The sequence below is a fragment of the Lampetra planeri genome, chromosome 4 (genome assembly GCF_965212315.1).
Source record: "Lampetra planeri chromosome 4, kcLamPlan1.2.h2, whole genome shotgun sequence".
Taxonomy (NCBI): domain Eukaryota; kingdom Metazoa; phylum Chordata; class Hyperoartia; order Petromyzontiformes; family Petromyzontidae; genus Lampetra; species Lampetra planeri.
The window spans coordinates 8402589-8422909 of record NC_136110.1 but is presented as its reverse complement, the minus strand read 5'-3'; the positions used below and the strand labels follow the sequence as shown (position 1 = coordinate 8422909).

The 20321-nt window shown below is 45.3% G+C and overlaps 1 protein-coding gene across 3 annotated transcripts in view; it reads left to right on the top strand.

The window, feature by feature from the left end:
- Positions 1 to 5729: 5729 nt before the first annotated feature.
- The window catches only part of LOC144717663 (disintegrin and metalloproteinase domain-containing protein 12-like), a 60094-nt gene continuing 45502 nt past the window's right edge, over positions 5730 to 20321 (top strand). Inside the window, exons 1-4 of one of the 3 annotated variants that reach the window (XM_078593196.1) lie at positions 5730 to 6340; positions 11831 to 11943; positions 13468 to 13544; positions 14099 to 14177. In XM_078593196.1, coding sequence (XP_078449322.1) covers positions 6223 to 6340; positions 11831 to 11943; positions 13468 to 13544; positions 14099 to 14177 — 387 coding nt within the window. In that variant the 5' untranslated portion in view covers positions 5730 to 6222. The remainder of the gene's footprint in view (positions 6341 to 11830; positions 11944 to 13467; positions 13545 to 14098; positions 14178 to 20321) is intronic. The other 2 variants (XM_078593198.1, XM_078593199.1) reach the window with 2 other exon arrangements.

Sequence of the window (20321 nt, the reverse complement as noted above, 5' to 3'; positions counted from 1 at the left end):
CACCCTATCCTGTAGGGGCTGGCACTGCACGCCAAGCGTGGTGCCATCCAGCGCTATTGATCAGTGCTGACCGAGCCCCTTTAGGGCCGGTACTACAGCCACATCCTAGAGGTGTCCACGATGGCAATACACCGCACGCCGTGCCTCTCTATGACACATTTACTACACATTTATTACGTTATAGTAGTTGTCCTTTACAAGCTCTTATGAATAATCTGGGTGGCGTGTTTGTTTATTGTCACCACAGCAACAATAAATTGATTAAGCAGTCTTGAATGTTGGGTTGAAATATACAATTAATCGAGTCAAACAATAAATCAGCGCGCATTTGTATTTCAAAAGATAACGCTGTACCAATGTTGGTGAATTCTCATACACTTGCGCATACGCGCATACACAAGTAAAATGTTAATACTGGTAGGAACCCACTGGTTCCACTAGCCCACAGGGGATTATTGTGTCCGTCCGTCGTGCAAGGAGGGGCTGGGTGGGGAGGGGCTGGGTGGGGAGGGGAGGGTGGGGAGGGGCTGGGTGGGGAGGGTGGGGAGGGGCTGGGTGGGGAGGGGCTGGTCACCCCGTGGTGCCCTTATAAAACTCAACGTTTAACCTACTCACGCCGGCTTGTGCCCGCCCTCACAGTCGGGCATATTTTCGGAATACACCACGCCGCGGTTGACCCTGGCCATTGACCGAGCAACCCAACGTTCCTACCAGCTCCCTCCGCAGGAATGTGTTACCGTACTGCAGTTGTTACTCGTGGCGTAAACTTATGACAGGCCAAAACATTTAGAAGCAACATATGGACCTCATGGCGGGACCCCGGGGTCCCGAATAAACGGAAGTCAAAATCGTAATGAATTAATTTACTTTTGGCGACTCCGTCCCACCGCGCACCTAAACGCTGCGACCCACCAGGCGTGGATCGTTCTGTTGTCATGTCATGATCTCGAATCCTGATGGGGTTCAACAATGATGAAGTCATCCTGCACTATGAGAAGACCGGATGCAGGTGGATGGCTTCACTATTTTGGCAAATCGCCCGATGATGCTGGATGTAATTTCCAGCGAAACGTCGTACTACTCAAATTGTATATGTTGTGGATCCACTCTTCAACACACCGGTGCGCTAAAGTAGTGAACTATTTGTCTTTTGTCAACGTGACACATTTTTTACTGATTGGCCGTGCCGGGTAGTGGAGGGTTGCGACACATTTATAAATAACGCGATCGAACCCAAAAACCTTTATTGTGAATAATACTGGTCGCGAAAGCCTTCGTGTTAAATAATACTTCTCTTGTCTGGATGCATCTGTGCAGATAGTTTTTTTTGCGGTTAAGCCATAGTCCCCACATACCGCTCGTATCAATGCGGATAAGAGGTGCGGGGACCCACTACTCTGTAGAGTAACATTGGTGTATAAAACGCTTGTTACAATATATACAGCGCATTGAAAACGCGTACTATTTTACGTATTGTTTACAAAGTGTATTCACAAATCCACACTGAGAAACACGATGATTGACAGAGGGGTGTAATTTTTTTCGATAGTGTATTTAAATAGAGGTAGTGCAGGTTAGTAGTTTTCAGCTTTAAAGGCATACATACTTTCCACCATCCTTCAAACTCATTGGTGAAAAACAGCAAGTTTTTGTTTACATTATATGTTTATGCGAGAGCCGGGGGCTTATGGGACCCCGGGGTCTCTGCCATAAGGTTCATATTCCCAAATTATTTTTTAAATGACTGGCCGTGTTCTTAGAACTTTATTTAACTGTGGTGATATACACTGTAGGGGTTTAGAAAATCTAAGTATGTACGTACAGGACCTTCCTTAACAAAAAATAGTGATGCATTGTTGGGTATAAATAACTTCATTTTGTGCACGAAAAGCAGCGATCCAAAATCCTCATCTGGATAAACTGACCCCTGCCATAGGAATATGGACTTTCCCCTACTTTCTCGGCCACCAAATGCTCGTTTGAGTAGGAGGGCACTTTAATAAATAAATAAAAACACATGACAAGAACACAAGCCGGCCCGATTTGATCTGAATCAAGTAAAATTCAACATGCGCTCTGTATCGCCATATAGAAATCCAATGATAATAGTTTAGGTTGAGTGACCTTTTGGCCTGGCTGCCTAATGTGGGTGTAGATCCTCCCGTTACGTTATCACTATGGAGGTTAAGTGCTTTTGAATGGGACCTTATTCCATCTATAATGTATGTTACTGCAGTTACATTTTTATTAAAAACGTGTACACTATTGGAAGAGAGGGGTTAGTTTTGTTCTAAGTTGAGGATATCGTACCAGCTGTTAGTTCACACAATATATAGGGTGGTCAAAATGTCTTGTGACCCCCCAATTAATTTATCCCAAACAGGTTTTTCCTTTGCATATTCATTTCTGTTTTAAATGAGTCTTACTAAAATTTGTATTTAAGTTTTACAGAATTAAATGGGGGTCACAAGACATCTGAACCACCATGTACTTGTGTATACTGGGGAAAATGCGTGTACACAGTTTAAACCCACTTCTCATTTTCAAAAGGTTAACTGTGGCCTAATTTACCGCTTATTATTCTGCTATCACACTGTACCACCTACATGTGCACTATTACTGATCTGTCATCTCGTTCTCCCCTCTAAAACGGTCTTTTAGTCTCAAGGGGACCTACAATGTTTGTTCGTGTTCGCGAGATGTGGGCGTTCTCTGGCTTTCTCTCCCACACACACATCCACCGGACATTCTCCGAGTACACGTGCAGTCCTTTCGTCCATCCACTGATGGATTACAACATGCCCACGGCGTGCGGACCGTGGGGGTTATCTGACAATATTTTACCACCCTCGTAAGTGCACGCTTGGTGAAGGAGGGGAGCATAGAAGTGCAGTGCAGCAAAATCCATTGTTCATCATACACTGCCCACCCATTTAGCCCCATCGCCCTATGGCAAAGTGGTTGTGCACAGTGGTCCACCCATGCAAACACTCCTTGAAAAAAATACTGTGTTTTTGTAACCAAACATCCTAATGCAGGACCCTGCTGAAATATAGGCTTGAGACTCGTTGAGGCTTTCCTTGATAAACAAATAATATTACTTCTTGACTTAAAGCTTTCGTGACTGCATGAATACATATTCTATGGGTCTTTCGGTAAAGCCACGTAGATAGAAAAATAATAATAAAAATATCACGACGTTTCGATCGCAACACAAGCAATCGTCTTTAGGTGAGAGAGAACAAATACTATTACTGCCATCCTGTTGCGTAACCTTGTTTAAGAGGGCGGGCACCTCAAATGGGAGGCTATGGCACAGTCAGCGTTGGTTGAAAAGCAATCCTGACTCAGACGATAAGACCCGTCCAGTGTTTGCTTGCAATTCAACCAACGCTACTGATTAGAATTCACTCTCAGAAGGTCTTGTGGCAGATGGGGGATGTTTAAAAAATAAACACAAACACCCCCAAATTAATTCTAGATTTGAAGCTTTCGTGACTGCAAGGATTCAGATTCTTAGGTTTTTTCGGTAAAGTCACGTAGGTAAAAAAACATTAAAAAGTAAAATAAAATAAAAATCACGACGTTTCGGAGGCAACACAAGCTTCCGTCTTCAGGTGGTACATTTGTGACGGTACCACCTGAAGACGGAAGCTTGTGTTGCCTCCGAAACGTCGTGATTTTTATTTTATTTTACTTTTTAATGTTTTTTTACCTATGTGACTTTACCGAAAAAACCTAAGAATATGAACCCCCAAATTAATACTTGCGCGTGTGTTTGTTGAGAAAAAATATGGGCAAATGATGGGTTATGTTTTGATTTAAAGCTTTCGTGACTGCAGGGATTCATATTCTTGGTTCTTTCGTTAAATCTTCTTGGTTCTTTCGGTAAAGTCACGTAGAAGGGAAATAATAAAATAATAAAAATAAAACATTATAAAATAATTCTCACGACGTTTCGGCCACAACGCAAGCAGCCGTCCACAGGTGAAGAACAGGTCTGTCGGGAAGACAGCGTTAAAGTCACGTAGAAGGGAATTAATAAAATATTATAAATATAAAACAATACAAATTCTCACGACGTTTCGACTGCAACACAAGCAACCATCATCATGTGTGAAATCCTGATGATGATTAATTGTGTTACAGAATATGATGGGTTACGTGTCAACGTATTTTTTGGCTTAGATGCTTGCAGAACGATATGCGTCAAAACCGGTCCCGTTTGTTTGCATTCAAGCAATGATGCCTCCTAGAATGTACTGTCAGGAAGCTGTGTGGCCCGGTGGGAGACGTCAAAACAACTTAAACAAAATACTTGTGTGTTGAGAAATAAACACGGGCAAAGGAGTATTAGTTGTCATCACATTGTGTGGCTTAGATGCGACAGAACGACGCGTCGCAACCGGTCCAGTTTGTATTCAACCAATGCTGCTTCCTAGAATGCACTTTCAGGAGGCTTAATCTTTGGTTCTTTTGGTGAAGTCACGGAGAATTAAAATGTTTAATAAAAATAAAGTGAACACGATCGCTTGTGTTGTGATCGAAACGTCGTGGTTTTTGCTTTTTATTTTTATGTTTTTATGTTACCGAAATAACCAAATAAGAAATCGACATTATAGACTGCCAGTATGCTCACTCAGGTTAATAACCAGGCTACAGTCGACATTATAGACTGCCAGTACGCTCACTCAGTTTAATAACCATTGCTACAGTCTACATCATAGACTGCCAGTACACTCACTCAGTTTAATAACCATTGCTACAGTCGACATTATAGACTGCCAGTACACTCACTCAGATTAATAACCAGGCTACAGTCTACATTGATTATTTATGTGTATTCACTTTATTTGTATTATTTTTCTAGCTACTTGACTTTACCGAAAGAACCAAAGAATATGAATTCCTGCAGTCACGAAAGTTTCAAGTCCAAAAATTACCATGAGGCTGTGTGGCCCTGATGGGAGAAATTACAAAAACATTTAAAATAAAACAAAACTATCGTGTGTTGAGAAATAAACAAGGGCAAAATGAGTGGCGTTGCTTAGTCCGCAGGGCCAATTGAGCTCGCAACCAATTCGGGAGGGCGGTGCCAAAGCAAACAAAAGGTGGGAAGGCGTTTCCGTTGCATTAAAACAAAGTTCCGCGTGGGGGGGTGGTGGGGTGGGGGGGATGGTGAGTGGGGGGGGGGGTGCCGGGTGGGGGGGGGGGTGCCGGGGGTGGTGGGTGGGGGGCCGTGGGGGGTGGTGGTTGGGGGGGGTGCCGGGTGGGGGGGGTGCCGGGTGTTTGGGGTGCCGGGGTGGTGGGTGGGGGGCCGGGTGGGGGGGGGTGTTGGGGGGGGTGGGGGGTGGTGGTTGGGGGGGGTGCCGGGTGGGGGGGGGGCCGGGTGGGGGGGGGTGGTGGTTGGGGGGGGTGCCGGGTGGGGGGGGGTGCCGGGTGTTTGGGGTGCCGGGGGTGGTGGGTGGGGTGCCGGGGGTGGTGGGTGGGGGGCCGGGGGTGGTGGGTGGGGGGCCGGGTGGGGGGGGTGTTGTGGGGGGTGGTGGTTGGGGGGGGGTGCCGGGTGGGGGGGGGGCCGGGTGGGGGGGTGGTGGTTGGGGGGGGGTGCCGGGTGGGGAGGGTGCCGGGTGTTTGGGGTGCCGGGGGTGGTGGTGGGTGGGGGGTGGGTGGGTGGGGGGCGGAGCCGGGTGGGGGAGGGGCTGGGTGGTGGGGGGGGACAAATCCGAGTGAGCAGAGAGAGGCACATGGGCGGCGGCGGCGGGGCAGGAAATGTGGCACAGAGTCCACAGACCAAACACAGCGCACGCTGAGAAGCTCAAACGTACGACAGATCTCCGCTGCCTCTATCATCATCATCGTCGTTGTTGTTGACGTCGCAAAAGCCGAGCTGCAAACCCAAGCGGACACCCAAAAGTGTCTCGCTTTCTTCATTGCAACAACAACAACACATCCACGAAAGCTCGTTTTAACCGAAACGTAAAACTTTATATTTTTTTAAGTTTGTTCAACCGCCGCCGCCCACCGTAGGATGTCATTCTGCGGCTTATCGAGTGAAGTTGCACTTCCCACGACTCTTCGCTTAAGTCTAAGCGACTAAACCGACCCCCCCAACCCCCCCCCCCCCCAAATCGCTCGTTTTGTTGTCTCTTGCTTGGTATTGGCCTGAGATCTCTGTGCCACTGACGACGGAGCAGGAGCAGGAAGGGAGCTCCACGACTCGCCATGGCCTCACTCCGAGCCCTGCCTCTTCTCTGCCTGCTGTGCGCGGGGCTGAGCGCGGAGGACGTCCCCAGCGCGGAGGACGTCCCCAGCGCGGAGCTCCTCGAGGAGCACGCTCAAGGTGAGACATTGATTTGGTGATGCGTTGACGGCCGGCGTGGCAGCTTCGTGCTTGGAAAACTCGCATTTGCCGGTAGCCACCGTCTTCGAAGGGGGATATGGCACACGGAATAGGTGACGTTTCGTGCAACGACCCTCCTGCAAAGCACGAAACTTCATGTCATGTGGGACCTCCCTTGCCAGTATCAAAATGTGTAAATAGGTTTTACCCTTTCTGGCAATAAAGCAGCAGGTCTTCTTCTTGGTTCTTTCGGTAAAGTCACGTAGAAGGGAAATAATAAAATAATAAAAAGAAAACAAAATAAAAATATAACGTCACGTAGAAGGGAAATCATAAAATAATAAAAACAAAACATAAAATAAAAATAAAACATAATTTCCCTTCTACGTGACTTTACCGAAAGAACCGAGAAGATGAATGCCTGCAGTCACGAAAGCTTTAAATCGAAAAAAAGCAGCAGGTGTTAAGATGTTATAACACCAAACAGAAACCTTTTGCAAGGGATCATGTCTATGTCAACGGCACGTACTTGTGCCGAATGTGGAAACAAAAACACAGCTCTGATGTTATTGATTCCTTGCAAAAGGGTTTCAAATTGGTGTTTTAACATCTTAGCACCTGCTGTTTTATTTTGCCAGAAAGGGTGACACCTATTATTATATTTTGATAGTGGCAAGGGGGGTCCCGTGATGTAGCTGCTCTCCCCGAGCTTGTCAATGTCCAGACAAGTGGCATTGTCTTTGTGCTGGTCGCCTTTGGCGTCCTCTGGTCTAACACTGTTTGAGACTGGGCTCTAAAGAAAGCTGTCTCTGGCGTGGACCAGTCCGTTACAAAGACAAGGCATCATCTACTAATCAGAAGATGGTTTTTGTTTGCATGTTCCACCAAAAGTGTTTGTGGTTAATGCAGACATGATTCCTTGCAAAAAGGGTTCTGTTTGGTGTTTTAACATCTTAACACTTATATTCTTGGTTCTTTCGGTAAAGTCACGTAGAAGGGAAATAATAAAATAATAAAATATAAACCAATGAATAAATTCTCATGACGTTTCGACTGCAACACAAGCAATCATCATCAGGTGTGAGCATTTTTTTAATTGTTTTATATTTATATTATTTTATTATTTCCCTTCTACGTGACTTTACCGAAAGAACCAAGAATATGAATCCCTGCAGTTACGAAAGCTTTAAATCGAAATCTTAACACCTGTTTTATTGCCAGAAAGTGTAAAAGCTATTCTTACACATCTCCATGTCTTGACGAGTTCCATGCTAAAGGTAGATGGGGGTGGCATTCGGGCTGGCTTCAACCCCTGTAGCACGTGACCTCGTTTAAATTTGTGCCAATGGGGGCCTCAGCCGCCAAAACTGATGGAAAGTAAAATTGTATAGATTTGAAGTTTTCGTGACTGCAGGGATCCATACTCTTTGGTTCTTTCGGTAAAGTCACGTGGGTAGAAACAATTGCTGTGGTTGTCACACCTGATAACGGACGCTTGTGTTGCGCCTGAAACGTTGTGATTTAATATTTTTATACCTACGTGACTTTACCGAAAGAACCAAAGAGTATAAAATTGTATACTTTTGACATTGCGTTTGGGATGGTAAAAATATACATTGCGAACGATCTGAGAAGCCATGGTACACGTACAGAGAGCCCCTTTTGGTCAATCCACTGCTGGATGAGGGCCTTCCCACACAGGGAGGGTGGATGGTGGTTATTTGAGCATACTTCACCACACTGGTCGGTGTGGATTGTTGAAGGCGTAGGAGCATAGAAGCGCCGCACAATAATGGATTTTGTTTCCAAGCCCTCTCCTGCCCACGACTTACCACAACACCGAAACGTATGAAGTCTGTTTATGCATTGTTGGCGGTGTCTCGACTCTGCTAGATAGCTCGCCCGATGTGTTTTCGGCTTGATGTCCGACGTTCCGCTACACTTGCTGGGAGCTTCATGAGGATCTCAAGTTTACTCAACTGGGTTTAGAGCCAGGATCTCAGCAGCGCTGGCTCAGTTCTGTCACCGCCTCTCGAACTCCTCTGAACTTTCACATGTCTGTCAGAACCCCTTCGGACAACCACTGCTGTCCTACAGAGTGGTACCAATTTTACCGCCCAGATATCACATCAAGACACTCGCAGATTGGCATAGATACCTGAGGGAGGGTCCTGGAAAAGCTTGATAATCTTCCAAAGAACATTATCCAAAATGTAGCCTTTCTTTTGAGAGTAGGTCGATTAAGTAGATTACAATTAAACTGTCCAGTCGATTGTCCCGACCATCTGTGTGGAGGTGATAGAATGAGAACTATTAAAAGTGAATTGAAAATTGTTCCAATGAAGCTAGCATGGGCTTCTTTAATACATATATCTGTGGGTTATAACTTTGTTGTTTTTCCAGAACCCTACTCAATTCGGGTAAATTCTTAGGGTGCACTACACTTACTGTCCTCTTGCATGATGAGCTGCTATTTCTGTGATGTTATGCACTTAGGTGTGGTGGATTTTCATTGCTGATGTAATGAGGAAATCCTCAGGCCAACATGGGCCTAGTCTTACTGTCCTGTGTCAGAAAATCTAACTCGCCTTTTTCTAATCATTCTCATTCACATTATTTGCGTACCCGCTATCCGTCAAACATTTATTACACTCGTCTTGTCTGTCCATGGTATTTTTGTTATATTAATTCAAATAAGCACAGATTAATATAATCGTAAAAAGAATGACCCATCCTTAGTACACAGCCAAGAGCACTGCAATGGGTGACCACCATTCACAGCAGCTAGACCGTCATAGGCAGCTGTTGGTGCAGCGTTGTGGTGGGCAGAGAGCAAATGCAGCAAAATCCATCGTTGTACTCTACTTTTCCACATCTATGCTCCCTGCATTCAACTCGGACTGACCAACGTGGTGAAGTTTTGGTCACGTGATACAACCTGCACAGGTGTTGGGAGGCCCTCATCCAGCAGTGAATTTACAAAAAGGGACTGTACATGCTGCATGTGCACATACAATTGTAGGGAAAGTTAGTGAACACCTATTAGGATCAACATTGGCACACGAAGCATTGGTGTGTGTACTGTTGTCCTTCCCCGCCCCTCCGATTAGCACGGTGGGCTGTGTATGCTGTGAAAGAAGTTCAACATACTTGAACGATAACCATTTATATTCCACTTCTCAATACTATATAGAGACACATCCTGTAATTAGTCTCTTTCCACAACATAAGAATGTTATTTTGACTCGATAAACTTGATTCACAAACCTATAATGAAATCTGTGATGAATACTTACATCGTAGGAGCAGAAAATGTGCTTATTATGGATGTTTCGGCCTTCTCACCACACTGCCGATGAAGCGGCCGTCGCCTAGTTTGGCAAGACAAGCATACATGGACAAGAATAATCAAGCAAAAACAATCCCAAGCTATCCATCATTATCAGCTTTGTTCTATCCACTGATGGATGAAGGCCTCACGATGTCATCTTCTCATCCCAGACGGTCCTTGCAATTCCACGGTCCACGTCACTCCTGCACATGAGCGATTCTTGTCACTCCATCTTCGTGATGCTTGACCTCTCGGGTGTGTTCCATCTTTTTCTGACATTTTATCATCAAACTCGTGCATCGCTGGCATCCCGTCTCGCTGTGTGTCCTGCCCTAACGTTGCAGTGTCCCAAATTTGCATTTGTCTTCAGATCCACGTATTTCACCGCTGTTTCTCAGTGTAATTCTGAGCATGCATCTCTCCATTGAATTACATTTGATAATGAATTTCATCATAACTAGCCTATGTAAAAATTAAAGTTTTCAATCAGTCTCTCTTACCTGCTGTGACGCATTGAGTGGAACCATGGACGTAAGATTTACAATGGTCATTAATTGAAGTCCCAGCCCAGCAAGGGGATCCCCTGCCAGTGTGAAGCCATTGCTCACTGATGCCACGCTAAATTATGTTAGGTCATGTTGGCGGTGCTTGAATAGGGGCACCGTGTGTGTGTGTGCGCCAGCTCTACTGATACAAAGGCTGCTGGCCGTGATGCCCGACCACCCCCATCATGCCTTGAACCTTACCATCCAGAATAGACGCACGCTAATAATGCTTACACGTATTTCTAAATTTGAAGCTTTCGTGACTGCAAGGATTCATATATTCTTAGGTTTTTTCGGTAAAGTCACGTAGGTAAAACATCAAAATTAATAAAAAACATCAAAATTAATAAAAATAAAATAAAAATGCCTCCGAAACGTCGTGATTTTTATTTTATTTTTATTAATTTTGATGTTTTACCTACGTGACTTTACCGAAAAAACCTAAGAAAAATGCTTACAAGTCTTCCAGTCCATTCATCGGCAGCGTTATTTATCAACAACATCTCTCGCTTCTAGAAGCAACAGTGCCTGAGATTGATTGCCCCGAGTGGAACACTGGGATGAATTATCCAACAGGTTCGTTTCTCTGACTTGGCTGCCATTCAATCACCAATCCAAACCGCGAGCCATTGTCCTCTCACACCATAATGTGTCCTGCCCCAACCCCCACCTGCTTTGCTTGGTAGTCAATATGATGTCTCTAACTTCCGTTCGATCCGTGTGTTCCTATTTCTGGCTCTCGGTGTAATTTCGGAGCATGCATCATCGTCCCTCCATGCTTTCTTGCCCACCTTTCAGTTAGTTTCCATTCTTTATGTCAATGTTCATGTTTCTGATGCATAACAGGGTAGTGTGTCATAGCAGGGTAGTGTGCACTGAATGATTGATTTCTTCTTTAGGCACATCAGTAAGGTGCGTTTCATTATGAAGTTTCGTGTTGCAAAAGCTCCCCAACTTGCTGTGGCTTGTCCATGTATTTCATCATTGTTTGCATCACCATTTCTCATTTCCCATCAACACAAGTTAGTTGAGTAACCATTCGGGGTTGTTTTATTCCCTTGCATTGTTTACTGGGTAAACGCCAATTTTATATATTTTTGTCACAGGGGTATTTTATCTGGGGAAGTAGGTTAAAACTCAAAGTCCAGTGTATAATAAATGTACATATGCAGCCCTTTGACAGGCCACTGCCGCACAAGGGCCCCTCCCCGTGCTGTGTGGGCCGCACGTTTTTTTACCATACTTCATCACGCTGGGCTGTGTGGGTTGGTGAAGGTGGGGAGCATAGTACAGTACAACCATTTTTTTCTGAACTGCCTTCTGCTAACAACGTTAGTCACACAGTCACCTACAACACCCCTGTTTGATGCACGTTGGTCGCCTGTCCAGCCTGCTTAGCTTCCGAGATCTGACGAGATTATGGGCTCTATGATTGTGTGCGATTTGGTCATAGGCAAAGCATATGGCTGTGTTTTCATCTAAAGTACGTTGTGTGTCTTTGTCTTTGTGATGATGTTTTTATTTTATTCCCCTGTGGTCAGTCGGTTAGCCCGTGTCGTGCGGCGAAACTAAAGCTGGAGCAACGCTGTTGTCTTTGTTTTTTCCCTGGTGCAGAGAGCGCGAGCGGCCGGTGGTCGCGGCAGCTGCAGGAGCTGGAGAAGTTCAGCGTCGTGGTGCCGCGCCTCGTGTCCGACCGCCACAAGCGGTATCTTGACCCAAGCAGCGACGTGAGCTTTCCCTCTGCCCCCCTGTCAGCCGTGCGTCGTTTGCTGTAAAAATCGTGTGTTGGGGGGGGCAGCAGGATGGTGGGGCGCCGCGGTGACGAGATGTTAACTACTTCGCCTGGTATGCAAGAGGTCATGGGTTCGATCCAAACCCTGACGCCTGCTATCTGTATCTTTGGAGTTTGCGTGTCTCTCTCCCTGTAGTCGCGTGGATTTTTCTTCCGGTCCTTTTGTTTTTCCCCTCCACATTTAGAATCAACATGTGTTTAGAGTATTTGGCCATTCTAAATTTCAACATCATAAGCCACTTTCTTGGCGCTGTCATTTGTGATGGCCATGTCACTTCTGAAAAAGAGCTATATAGCTCAGTGGGTCTTACCTGGTTAGGTAAAATATATAACTTTCAGAACAGGCCCAGAGAGGGAGTGGTGCGACACCTCAGTGATGCAGTTCTCCCCATGCCACGTGGGTCTTGGGGGAGGTCATGTGATCATTCTTCACCACGCTGGCCAGCTGGTCGGTGCGGGTTGTTCAAGGTGGTGTTTGTGAGCATAGTGCAACAATAGATTCTGCGGCACTGCTGTCAACTCTCTCGGTCTCTTTACGTGGCACGCCCTTTTTCAAAGACGTCGGTGATCATGCCCTTCCATTTACCTCTGTTCATGATATTAATGACGAACTTTGCACAAGATACTTCCAGTTGCGTACAATTGTTCAAAGTGCTTATGTGCTTGCAAATACTTGTTTATGTATGGCGGTTGATTATAATTATCTTCCTGAGATTTGATGTTTTGAGTTATTTGGTCTGGTACAGTCATGAAAATAATGTCCTCTATATACCCAGGAAATTCTTGACTTGTATTTAGGATGCATGGGTATGCTTAGCCATTTCTGTTAAAGATTTATTGACATGTAGGAGGAGCCTGGAGTATCTGGGTAAATCCCAGGTATGAGGGAGTAACACTCAAAAGGTGCACACACATAACGCACATCGTCAAGAATTTATTACCGCAGCCAACTCCTGGCCATCTTGTGGCAGCCCAAGCTTACAACACCCAGCAGTGTCCTGTCCAAGCACTAATTAGGCTCAACCCTGCACAGCTCCCAGATGTGATGAGATAGGTCGTATTCAGGAATATTTGACCATACGCATGCTTTCCCAGTTATGATATGTCACAGGCCACGTTTTGTGTGTGTGGCTGTGCATGGGACAGCAGTGAAACCAGATTTTGGTGGAGTAGTTTACAGTTGGTAAATTAGGCTGTGTGCAGATAGGATTATGTTTGATTGCCATTGATGTGTTGGTTGAAAAAACACATATGGGTGGGTTTTGCCCGCTTGTGTTAGAATGCAAAATTTTCGAGTTGGTTCCTATCGACCCTTATCACTCTCGTTACTCCGTGATGGTGAAGTCGCCTGAATCATTTTCTTGTTGCTTGGTTTTAGTCTCGCAATGCATTGCCCTTTAGGCTTGCCGCCTGCCAATGTTATGATGGATGTGTTTGTGTGTGATGCATTTATCCTCAGGAGGGGCATCCGGACAGCACGAAATTTGAGATTGAGATTGAGGGGGAGACACTGGTGCTTGAGCTGGAAAAGAACGAGTAAGTTCATTGTGAATTCACATCCAGGGTACAGAATGCACAATGCTGCTGAGACTAGCATCAGCCACAGCAGGATGTGTAATTATAAGGGGCGGCTAGCATTTGTTAGATCAGCTGTTTTTAAGGCAGGGTGTCATTGCTGAATGATGACTCAGCTTTCATTGTCAGCCAGTTGACAGTTGTGCAGCAGTGTGTGTTTTGTAACTGACTTAACAAATAAGACATTGTGTGCTTATGATCAGAAATCTTGGGTTCGACTGTGTGAGCATTACGACCTGGAAATCTGAGTGCAATCTTCCGTCTCTGTGTTAACGGCTTGAGATAAACAAATTCTTTTTTAAAAAATGTGGAATATCCATCAGAGGTTCTGGCGTTACAAATGGGGCTGGGCACTGCCAACTCGCACCTTAGTACAGGGGGACCTATTGAGATGAAATAAGTCCTCGAGATGCAATATTCCAGTTGGATAAAAATAATACTTGGCAATTATTTCATACAGAAACCCTTTCGCAGTCTTGATTTGTCGATACCTTCTGCTTACCCTTCTCCCACAGGAACTTGATAAGCCCTGCATTTGATGTTACCTACTACCTGCCGAATGGTACGCGGGTCACCCAGAAGCCAAAGGACCTGGTGAGTGCTCCGTAATTGGTACAGAAGCAGCCGACTTGCTGTACTCCACCCCCTGCCACCCCCTTCCTCCATAGCACCTTGTTGGAGCTCGGTAACTCAGCAGGGTTGAGCTTGGATAGTGTTGTTTTGGGTCACTACCATGCGTAACGGGTATTATAGGTTGTGGGAGTACATGGTGGGTATTGCAGAAAAATCCATTGTATTGTATGTCTATGCTCCCACATTGATGCCCTCGCCAACCTGCACTGGCCAGCCTGGTGACGTATGGTCAAATAACCCCACATGCTGCATAGCGCAGGGAGGGAGGGCTTCATCCAGCAGTGGATTGACTATTGGACCTTATGTGTAGATACAGCCTCATGCACAAGTCCATTGTAGAGCCACTGTAGAGCCGCTACCCCGGCAAACTCATCCATATGCTCACCCAACTGCTGTCTGCTGATACGAATGTGCCTGGAAGATAAAGCACCATTGGTTTTTATGGGATAGTGCAGTGTGCGATAACATTCATGAGCACAAAGCCTGGCGTGTGTGTTTGAGAAGGTATTCACTGCTGCTGCTGTACACGCTCGGATGCATCTTGTTGACGCGTTGCGCACAACAGCGTACACACTTGTAAGTGATACAAGAAATAACCGGGTCAAGGGGTTTGTTAAATCGCCGAGACAAAATAGCACCTTATCTATGAACCAGGGATGTTGCCGCAGTATATAATGCTGAAAACAATGGATTTGAAATCCAGTCGCCTTACCCCCCCCCTTCCCTCGTTCCACTCTGGCAGTATTAATGGGTGCACCACAGTGAGTCGATCGGCTGGTCGCATGTGGTGAGGTCTTCTTTCCGCGTTCGCCCGTCAAAGTCGAACGCCCTTCCAGTGGTGAGCGCATCTCAGGCTCGCAGGTTTGCCTGCTGCAAGGCCCCTGCACAGTGCAGGGGCTTTCCTCGAGCAGCGGGGCACATTGAGGTGCTGCACGGTCAGCGACTCGTAGCAGTGGTTGCAACAGAAGCTCTCTGGTTTTGAGGAGCACTGCCGTGTGGCCAGGTGGGATCAAGATCTGCCAACCTGGGTGGGGTAACGTTTGGGTATGGCCCACCTTTTTCCGAGACGTCTCACCGGTGTGGAAGAGTAGGCCAAATACCCTCTCGAGGGCCTCTCTAAAGCTTCATCTGCCGGTGGTAGGATCCTGAGCAAGACATTGCAAGGCTGCACATTTACCTTTTACTCTATCAACCAGGAGGGCATTACAAAACCATAAATATGTACGTACGCAGGTGCCAGTAGCATTACATTATGTAAGGCACCTTGGCTTTATAACCTGTAAAGGCCTTGTCAGAGGGTAGCCGATCGTTTTAGGCGATAACCATCCATCAACACGCCGAGGCCTGGAGTTGAGTTGTCATTTACGAGCGGCGTTAATTAACAAAACCAGATGGATTTAAAGAAATGCAAAATTCTAGAGCAGGTTCAGGAGACGAAAAGTCGAATAGCCTTTGCGAAAAAATCAATAAAAATATGCATTGGGCACACTCTCAGAGGTGAGGGCTTGGTGAAGGAAGTTCTGGAAGGATTAGGGAAGTTGGGAAAGGGGCCAAGTGGCCAAAAAAGAAAGATGCCGTTTGACAACTCGAAGGAATGAAAGAAAATCCATACACTTTGGTTCTTTCGGTAAAGTCACGTAGGTATAAAATAAATTAAATCACGACGTTTCGGGCGCAACACAAGCGTCCGTCATCAAACTTCAAATCTCGATTAAAATCCATACAGTGAAAAGAAGTGGAAAGTTCAAGATTGGACCTGACGAAGGTAGTTTGAGCCAGGGGACCTGCCATTGGGAAGAAAGAGCGGGAAGCGAAACGAACGTTCACAATGGGTGGCAGCTCCTATCCTACAGGGCAAATGTGCCAGTGCGGTTTGGTTCGCTGGTTAGAGTACTGTACAAGTGACTCGCCAAGGAAAATTAATGGGGAAGAACACAGAGGGTTGTTTTTCATGCTTGTGGCGTGCCACGTGATTGCGTGTGCACAGCTTGTGCCAAACTGGCATGTGGGTGACGATAGACCGTACCCCCCCCCCCCACCAGCCCTGCCCACCCAGACCTCCACTGGCCATGATTAAGCTTTTCAATTTGAATCGGATTGTGTGTGGGGTTTTTTTGTTTGTTGTATTTTAATTACTTTTTATTTATTGAACTGGGAGTATAATGCTTTTGGATTATATTTCAGGGCTGCAGGAATTAGAGGTGAGCGTTTTTTGAGGCAGCCCACGTGTGCACGAATAGTTTATGCATTATTAGCGTTTGTGTTCCTGGTTACTTTGGAAACTAAAGTATATTTGCTATCCTTGTACTTTTTGTACTTGCGTTTTATTTTTCAAACCTGTGACTTTTTTGCGTGCACATATATACATGTTTTTCTGTGTAACATAATACTAATTTATCGTCAAGTGAAGTAAATGTAATTTTGGTTTACATCAATAAATCTGCTTTTCAAAGTTCCATCACCACATTAATATTCAACATACAATAAAAGGTTTTTCCCATTTTTCTGGTAACAAAACAGGTGTTGAGATGCTAAAACACCAAACTGAAACCTTTTACAAGGAATTATGTCAATAAAAGGTTTTTCCCTTTTTTCTGCAACAAAACAGCTGTGTTGAGGTGTTAAAACACCAAACTGAAACCTTTTACAAGGAATAATGTTTGCATTAACCACAATGCTTGTGGTCAGAATGCAAACAAAAAACGTACTCTGATAATATATGCATTGTCCTTGAAACTGATTGGTCCACACCAGAGACAGCTTTAATGTCAGTCTATGTGTAACCAAGAATAGCATGTTAAAGTTAATGAGAAAAGCATGTCAAAGTCAATGAGCGAAGTTAATGGGAATATCATGTTAAAGTCGATGAGAGATGAGCAAGTCGATGTAAGTCTATGTGTAATAAATAACGTGGCATGTTAAAGTTAATGAACTTAGCATAAGAACGGCTCGGGGGAGAGAGAGAGAATGTGTTTTAATGAGAATAGCAAGTTACTAACTTGCTAATTTTTTCATAAACTTTTACATGCTTCTCCCATCAAAAGACATATGCTAATCCTACATGCTAATCTGATCTCTTATGCGCTACGCAAGCTCATTAACTTTGCACTATTATCCAGGTATATAATGCTGAAAACAATGGATTTGAAATCCAGTCGCCTTACTTCCCCCCACCTCTGTCCACTGGCAGTATAAATGGGTGCACCACAGTTCGTTTCCTTTAACATGCCACGCTATTTATTACCTCTACACTATAATACCCCATTAACACTACTTCGGCTACCTTTTCTCAAAACTTATATAAACTCTTGCTGGTAACAGCTTCTCTTCACAAGGCAGCGGACACCGCGGCTATCGCGATTTTCACCTGAAGGCAGGCGCTTGTGTTGCGTTCGAAACGTCGTGATTTATTTTGTTTTATTTCTACCTACGTGACTTTACCGAAGGAACCAAAAAGTATCGAAAAATATATTTAGATTTAAAGCTTACGTGACTGCAGGGATTCATTTTCTTGGTTCTTTCGGTAAAGTCACGTAGAAGGTAAATAATAAAATAATAAAAACGTCGTGGGAATTTAAATGTTTTGTTTTTATTATTTGATTACTTCCCTTCTACGTGACTTTACCGAAAGAACCAAGAGTATAGAAACATATATATTTATAATAACGATTGGTTTACTCCTCTAGTTCACCCAGGAGAGTGACACAAAGTCGGACCTACATTGGGGTGTTAGGGTATTGCCTTAATGAGTATTTGGCTTCATGTGAGCAGACATTGGAGTAACCAGAGAAACGTACCATCTAGGTTGAACATTTAAAATCTAGTTTGAAAACGAATTTATTTATGACTCCTTTTTGTGTTTAGTTTGTTGTCTTTCTCCCGCACCTCCGATTAGCACAGTCGGCTATGTACGGTGCGAAAGAAGTTCAACGTGCATACGTACGAGGGGATAATACTCAGTGGCACACAGATGGATGCAATCTATAGGCCAACTAAATAAATCCAACCCAAATGAGCTCATTGCTCTACTGCCATCGCCTGGGCATATCACAGCCCAAAGCCTCATACATTGTGTGCACTGTTGATCACCCATCCAAGCACTAACCAGACTCTGTTCAGCTTAGCTTTTGACATCTGATGATATTGGCTGAATTTGCGGCGATACGGTTTTAAATACAAATACACTCGTACTTTATCTCCTTGACAATAAAGTTAAATGTTTTGCATTAATGGAGAGCATATTCTTGACATTATTTATACCATATACTCGCTCAAACTGTCCTTTTGCTCACATGAGTGTTGATTGGTTTTCTTCTCGATTAACTCAGTGGTGGAAATTCCACATTCCTGCGGCACAGGTCCATGACCATATCAACCTGAATGTGCTCGATTTCATCAGACCGCGGAAGCTAAGCATAGTACACCCTCAACGGAAGTTTCCCAACATCGGGACCCTCCTTAAAAGGAGTGTTCAGACTCTCCGATGCTTCCCTGGAAAAGTAAATGGCATGATTCTTACTGTTATGTTGTATACGCATACACATTGGCACTAAAATACACAAGTCCAGTTCGTACAAGTTATGCCAAATTGCCTTGCGTTATCTGAAGAGTGCCCTGCCAAGGGCAGATCCTTTATCTCAAATTCCACTCTTTTTTTTGCAGCAGCAGTAGCATGAAGTTAGAGACAGTCTTCTGTCTCCATTGGGCTAATTACTGCCAAGAGACTGACTGTCCAACCTCTTGGGTTTGCCGGGTGATTGAAGGTTTTCTCCGAAGGCATTGTTGCTTCATTGCTTGCGCAGTTTACCAGCCAAAGCGCGTACGTGCATCCGGGCACACACTTAAATCAGGACCTGCGGCACAGTGGTTAGCGCGCCGCGCTATGACCCAGCTGCCAGAGGTTAACTCCCAGCGACGGCGAACATCAATGGTGAGTGAGTAATATTGGAACAGGTGCTCGGATTTTCCCCTAAGTTGACTTGATGGCCATGCAGCCCAAACTGTGGACCACATAGAAAACCACTGTCTTCTGCCCTCTTGCAACAGAGGAGGAATAGCAAAACTACATCAACTCGCTCTCTCCTCTGAAGCCTTATTGTCGTGGCCAGCCGACCTCGACTCTGGTATTTAGCTACTGAACATATTCCCATCATACGCAAGAACAGACTCGCCTTAAATGAGTGTCTGGTGCAGTAAGAACATCAGCACGGGGGAGACAAAGGCAGCCAGGCATGGTGCTGGCCACATCATGTCCTTGTGTGCCACGCTGGCCTTAATAGGTGCTCGCTAACAGCACTTACCACAACAGTCTGTGTAGGTTGTATAAGACGATCGTTGTCTTCGTGTAGAGCAGTAGCGCATAGTGGTTTGTGCTAGGCATGTAACAAATTGCCTCCCTCGCGATTTGAAGACTCGTCATGATTGGGGGTCGTGATTTTATCACGAGAATCAATTTTTATTTATTGTAGTGAATGGAGAAACTCTGGTAGCTGCAGAGGTCACATGATCCGATTACTTATGCTTGATTAAATTATAAAATAATCGATTACACTTCCCAATTTAATGCATGTATTGTGAACAAATGAAAACCTCTATAATTGATTCATCGTCCGTTCGTTCGTTTCTCAGTCCGCTTGTTCTGGTGAGGGTCGCGGCAGCAGCAAGTTGAGTAGGACGGTCCAGACCTCCCTTTCCCTGGCGACAGATTCCAGCACTACATTACTATACACGACTACACTACACTATACACTACTATGCCCTACAGTATACACGACTACAATACACACGACTATACACCACCAATATACACTACTATACACTACACTACTGGGGAATTCCTAGGCGTTCCCAGGCCAGCTGAGCAACATAGTCCCACTGCCAGCGTGTCCTGGTCCAGCCTCAGGGTCTTCGCCCAGTTGGAAGTGCTTCCCGGTAGAGTTACAGGGGGAGTCTACCGGGGGGCTTCCTTACCAGGTGCCCGAACCACCTCCAACTTGGTCCTCTCGATCCGGAGGAGCAGCGGCTTGACTCTGAGGCTGTCCCCGATTACAGAGCTCCTCACCTGATCACGGAGAGTGAGCCCGGCAACCCTGCGGAGAAGCCCCA